Source organism: Hylobates moloch, unplaced genomic scaffold (assembly GCF_009828535.3).
Source record: "Hylobates moloch isolate HMO894 unplaced genomic scaffold, HMol_V3 SCAFFOLD_9, whole genome shotgun sequence".
Lineage (NCBI taxonomy): Eukaryota > Metazoa > Chordata > Mammalia > Primates > Hylobatidae > Hylobates > Hylobates moloch.
The window spans coordinates 70189899-70196419 of NW_026652284.1; the positions used below are offsets into that span (position 1 = coordinate 70189899).

Below are 6521 nucleotides of genomic sequence, written 5' to 3' on the forward strand. Positions count from 1 at the left end.
ATTTAGTACTGAATAAGCTATAGCCCTTGCCCTTTTGAAATTCATTATCCAGCAAGATAGTCAAACTTATAAATAATTATTTATGGTATATTATGATAAGTATTATTCTAGCAGTATTTAAGTGTGGAGGAGGAAGTAATTCATTCTGTCTCCAGAGTTTAGAGAATGTGGTGCCTAGGAGATAGCATGCCATCCCAGCTCTAAAAGAATAGATTTCTCTGGGTAAAAGAGGTAAAGAAAGTCTATAAAATATTTTTGTGTATCATTTGATTAAATTTCATATTTGGTTTGACTAATTTGTCATCCTGAAAATCAAATAATAATGAATCCAAAGTCTCAAGTCTACAGAGCTATACTTTTGAGCCTATATTTTTAAAATGTCCATTTTGCTTTCCCAGGAGTCAGTTATAACATGTTCACTAGACTGACTATCCCCATTGTCCAAGTTGACACGAGAGGAAACCAGCTTCCGTCTTACCTCATCTGAATAAATCTGCAAAGGAATCCAGTTTTCCTGGTTGAATTTATATGCCACAAGCCCCATGGAAACCCCAATTACATTGACAGTTAATTGTGTACATAAATTACATTTATTACATTTAATTGTGTACATATAGGGGAATATTATAGGTTTGGAATAAGTGGTCTGACATTTCCAATTATACTGACTTTTGCTGGACTTTTCTTTAGGCTGTTACACTTTTTCTCCACATGCTTGCAATACAATACTCTCAAAATAAAACGCAGACAGGTACCTAGTCTCCATTTTACCTTTAGTACTAATCCTGTGTATTAGTCTGTTCTCATGCTGCTAATGAAGACATAACCAAAACTGGGTAATTTATAAAAGAAAGAGGTTTCATTGACTCATAGTTCAGCATGGCTAGGGAGGCCTCACAATCATGGCAGAAGGTGAGTTAGGAGCAAAGTCATGTCTCATGTGGCGGCATGCAAGAGAGCTTGTGCAGGGGAACTCCCATTTATAAAACCATCAGATCTCGTGAGATTATTCACTATCACACTATTGTGTTGATATTGTGTTCACACGCCAATAGTGATGGTTTATCACTCATTCCATTTCCAAACCCACCTTCCCACCCACCTCTCACCAAACACACAAAGACACACTCTTTCCCTCCACTGATTCCACCAATATAGCCATATTTCTGTTTCTAGTTAAATTTATACTAAATGTTTACATTTATATAACTTAATAAATATTATTTTTCTTCCAGTGTTGTCTCAACCTTTAAAAAAAAAAAAAAAATTCAGATTACATGATAAATCAGATCCTTTTTAAGATAAATATTACTTTTAGTGTTCTATTGTTTCAATGTATCATTATTTAATTTATTGGAAATAGGGTTATTTATATTTATTATTTTTATCTTTTTAAATTTTTATAGAGACAATGTCTTGCTATATTTATCAGGCTGGTCTTGAACTCCTGACCTCAAGTGATCCTCCTGCGTTGGCCTCCCCAAGTGCTGGGGTTACAGGCATGAGCCACTGAGCCTGGCTTTTGTTTTAAAATTTTTTGTTTTTTAATGTTTTTCAAGAATGCTAACGCCTCCCTTGCCAATGCATTTTAAAATTATTATTAATATTACTTTTGATTGGCAAATCATAATTGAATTCATTATATGGGGTGCCCTGTACATTTAAGGGGTACAGTGTGATGTTTCAATATATGTATACAATGTGGAATGATTAAATCAAGCTAATTAACATATCTATCACCTCTCTTACCTATTGGCCTTTATGGAGAGACATTTGAAATTTACTTTTTTTTTTTATTATTATACTTTAGGTTTTAGGGTACATGTGCACAATGTGCAGGTTTGTTACATATGTATCCATGTGCCATGTTGGTTTGCTGCACCCATTAACTCGTCATTTAGCATTAGGTATATCTCCTAATGCTGTCCCTCCCCTCTCCCCCAACCCTGCAACAGTCCCCGGAGTGTGATGTTCCCCTTCCTGTGTCCATGAGTTCTCATTGTTCAATTCCCACCTATGAGTGAGAACATGCGGTGTTTGGTTTTTTGTCCTTGCGATAGTTTACTGAGAATGATGGTTTCCAGTTTCATCCATGTCCCTACAAAGGACATGAACTCATCATTTTTTATGGCTGCATAGTATTCCATGGTGTATATGTGCCACATTTTCTTAATCAGTCTATCATTGCTGGATATTTGGGTTGGTTCCAAGTCTTTGCTATTGTGAATAGTGCCGCAATAAACATATGTGTGCATGTGTCTTTATAGCAGCATGATTTATAGTCCTTTGGGTATATCCCCAGTAATGGGATGGCTGGGTCAAATGGTATTTCTAGTTCTAGCTCCCTGAGGAATTGCCACACTGACTTCCACAATGGTTGAACTAGTTTACAGTCCCACCAACAGTGTAAAAGTGTTCCTATTTCTCCACATCCTCTCCAGCACCTGTTGTTTCCTGACTTTTTAATGATGGCCATTCTAACTGGTGTGAGATGGTATCTCATTGTGGTTTTGATTTGCGTTTCTCTGATGGCCAGTGATGATGAGCATTTTTTCATGTGTTTTTTGGCTGCATAAATGTCTTCTTTTGAGAAGTGTCTGTTCTTGTCCTTTGCCCACTTTTTGATGGGGTTGTTTGTTTTTTTCTTGTAGATTTGTTTGAGTTCATTGTAGATTCTGGATATTAGCCCTTTGTCAGATGAGTAGGTTGCAAAAATTTTCTCCCATTCTGTAGGTTGCCTGTTCACTCTGATGGTAGTTTCTTTTGCTGTGCAGAAGCTCTTTAGTTTAATTAGATCCCATTTGTCAATTTTGGCTTTTGTTGCCATTGCTTTTGGTGTTTTAGACATGAAGTCCTTGCCCATGCCTATGTCCTGAATGGTATTGCCTAGGTTTTCTTCTAGGGTTTTTATGGTTTTAGGTCTAACATGTATGAAATTTACTTTTATTAGTTATTTTTAAATATACAGTACATTATTATTGACTGTAGTCACCCTGCGGTAGATCTTAAAACCTGTTCTTTCTATCTGAAATTTTGTACACTTTGATCAGAAACCCCCTTCTTCCCACTCCCTCAACCTCTAGTAAACCATCATTCTACTTTCTTTTCTTTTTTTTTTGAGACAGTGTCTCACTCTTGTTGCCCAAACTGGAGTGCAGTGTCATGATCTCACTGCAACCTCCACCTCCCGGGTTCAAGCGATTCTCCTGCCTCAGCGTCCTGAGTAGCTGGGATTATAGGTGCATGTCACCATGCCCGGCTAATATTTCGTAGTTTTAGTAGAAACAGGGTTTCACCATGTTAGCCAGGCTGGTCTTGAACTCCTGACCTCGGGTGATCCGCCTGCCTAGGCCTCCCAAAGTGCTGGGATTACAGGCTTGAGCCACCGTGCCCGGCCAAACATCATTCTACTTTCTACTTCCATGAGTTCAACTTTATTTGATGCCATACATAAATGAGATCACAGGTTACTTTTATTTTTCAGTATTATAAATAAAACTATGAACGTTTTTATGTATAACACATTTTTAGAATTTGGAATTTTTTCCTCATTTCTAGCAGTGGTATTATTAATCAAAGTTATGAAGCTTCTAAACTTTTTTTGATATACATATCCAATTGTTATTCCAAAGATTTGTGTGAGTTTAAACCCCCCTGAGTAATGTGTGACAGTGCCCGTTTCAACAAATACCTGCCAGCAATTAAAACTATTCACCAATTTTGCACGTAACAAATGGTAGTACCATTAAAAACTTATTTAATTATTAGTGAGATTGAATACTTTTCTACCCTTTTGAATTTCCTGTTTGTCTTTTTTACCTGTTGGTATCTTAATGGGGTATTGTAAAATTTTTGATCTGTATGAGTTTGCAATTTTTTCCTCTGTTAAAGACAAAAATAGTTCTTTTAATAGTTTCTTAGTCATCTATTACATCATTATTATGTGTTATTACAAATGGTTGATGAGAAAGCAAAGCTTGCCAGCATGGCAGAGAGGATCAGAGAGGAGAGATCATGGAGATATTGACTAACAGATATTTTTTCCTGAGTCTGAAAGAGAAACAAACATTGTTTATGGGTAATCACGGTATTCTATGACAGACCACATGTGGGCTGTAACCACATCAATGTTCACCTTAAGAATTATTACTTTGTCACTCAATACCTTCTGTAAGAGTCCTGCTTCTATTGTACTAGTGGAAGAGTTAATACTCAGTAAATTAAAGATTGTTGGTAACAATATCACTCATCTTACCATTAACATGTGAAACCACCTCCAGGAAATGTTTCAGGTATAGAGTGACAGCCATTGTTTCCTTATTGTTCTTGTGGAAACTAAAACAATGAGAATTTAATGACTTTGAATAATAGAATTTTAGAGCTGGAAAAGCCTTAGAAAATGCAAATTCTCAATGTTTTTATTTTACAGTTGAGGAAACTGCAGACCTAGAAAGTTATGTGACTTGCCCTAGGTCACACAGTAAGTCAAGCTCATGTCTGTCACCCAGTTAGATATTTCTTGGGATCATAACTTAAATCAAGAGACAATAACAGGGTTTTTAGGACGTAACAGTTACATTACAAAAGCCTTGAAGAGGAGAAAGCCCATCAATTTTTTTTAGCTTGTTAGTTGAAGTATGACTTCTAAAAATGCACAAATCATGAATTATTACAATATGAGTGCACTCAGGTAACCATTCTCCAGGTCAAGAAACATTACCAGGAACCCAGAAGCCTCCCTTCTGCCCACCATTGCGACTCCTTTCCTCCTTCTCACAACTAACCACTGTCTTGACTTCTAACCCCATCGTTAAGCTGTTTTGAGATTTATATAAATAGAATCACACAATATGTATTCTTCTGTTTTTTGGCTTTCTTTCTGTGTAATAATTGCTTATGCATTCTCATTGTTATATTCCATAGAATATAAGGTATGTATGAATATACCACAATTTATTTGTTAGCTCTGCTCTTAGTGGACATTTGGATTGTCTCTAGTTTGAGGCTATGCCAAATACAAAGCTGCCGTGAACATTCTATTCTTTTGGTGAAAATATATACACCTTTCTCTGTTAGACTGGTAATATCTAGAAGTGAAATTGCTGGGTTTTAGGGTATGCTGGTGTTCAAATTTAGTAGATACTGTCAAATGGCTTCCAAGACTATTCACAATTTAACCTCCCACCAAGCTGTTTGGGAACTTCCACTGTGCTGCATCCTCACCAGTAGTGAGCATTCAGATTCTCTTTACGTTGAGTCATTCTATGAGTGTGTGGTGGCATCTAATTTGTTTTAATTTGCTTTTTTTTTTTTTTTTTTTTTGAGAGAGGGTCTCACGCCTGTTGCTTAGGCTGGAGTGCAGTGACACGATCTCAGTTCACTACAGCTTTGACTTCCTGGGCTCAGGTGATTCTCCCACCTGAGCCTCCCTAATAGCTGGGACTACAGGTGCATGCTACCATGCCTAGCTAACTTTTTGTAGAGACAGAGTTTTGCTATGTTGCCAGGCTGGTCTCAAACTCCTGGGCTGAAGTGATCCTCCTGCCTCAGCCTCCCAAAATGCTGGGATTACAGGCCTGAGCCACTGCACTTGGCAATTTGCATTTCTCCTGATTACTAATAAAGTTGATTAATTTGCATGTTATTGGATATCATTTCGGTATCCTCTAGTGAAATATTTGTTCAACTTTCTTACACATTTTTCTATTGGGTTATATTTTTAAATGTTTTCTAGGAGTAATGTTAATATATTTTGGATATGTGCCTTTGTCAAGTATATGTGTTGCAAATATCTTCTCCCACTCTGAAATTTGATTTTTCACTCTCTTAATAGTTTTTTTTTAAAGTTTATAGTCTTTTTCTGAACAGAAATTCTTAATTTTAATAGAGTCCAATTTTTCAATTTGTTTCTTCATAATTGGATGTGAAGAAGTATTTTCATGCATGAGGTATTGAAGTTATTCTCCCATGTTGTTTATATATGTTTCACATTTATATTGATAATAAACTTGGAATGAATTTTGTTTGTGGTATGAGATAGGCATTGTGCCTGTAATTTTATATTTGCCTATCTAGATTCATTTTTTTCATTCTTCACCTTCTTCTCTGCTCGAGGAAGCAGACCTGTCATTTATAGGTAAGTGTGACTGATATAGCTGAGGTGTAGGAATTTCTTTGTCTGATAGTGCTCAGGAATTAAAGTCTACCATGATAGTCCTGGTGCTAGATTCGTGACAGTTATTCCTGACAGCCCTCTAGGAAGTCTCTTCAGAAATTTCAGTATCATAATTTGTTGTTGTTTTTCTTTCTTTGCTCATGCTGTTACTGTAAGAATGCCAAACCTGGTAGAGTTTTGGTGCATACTTGGTAGTGAACAGTTATTTTTCTATGAATTAAATATAGGAAAATTCTGTATGTTCCTATTATTCCTTTGGAGATCTTTCATGAAGAAATATTTGACTATGGGCCGGGTGCAGTGGCTTACGCCTGTAATCCCAGCACTTTGGGAGGGGAAGGCGGGT

At 36.5% G+C, this 6521-nt stretch overlaps 1 protein-coding gene across 4 annotated transcripts in view; it reads left to right on the plus strand.

The window, feature by feature from the left end:
* DECR1 (2,4-dienoyl-CoA reductase 1) overlaps nt 1–6521 on the plus strand; it is a 239319-nt gene that overhangs the window by 50304 nt on the left and 182494 nt on the right. The window contains exon 11 of one of the 4 annotated variants that reach the window (XM_032760011.2): nt 399–1180. The exons of 2 other annotated variants lie outside the window; for them this stretch is intronic. In XM_032760011.2, the coding sequence (XP_032615902.1) occupies nt 399–487 (89 nt within the window). In that variant the 3' untranslated portion in view covers nt 488–1180. Of the gene's footprint in view, nt 1–398; nt 1183–6521 lie in introns of those variants that run through there. One more of the 4 variants, XM_058443726.1, reaches the window with a different exon arrangement.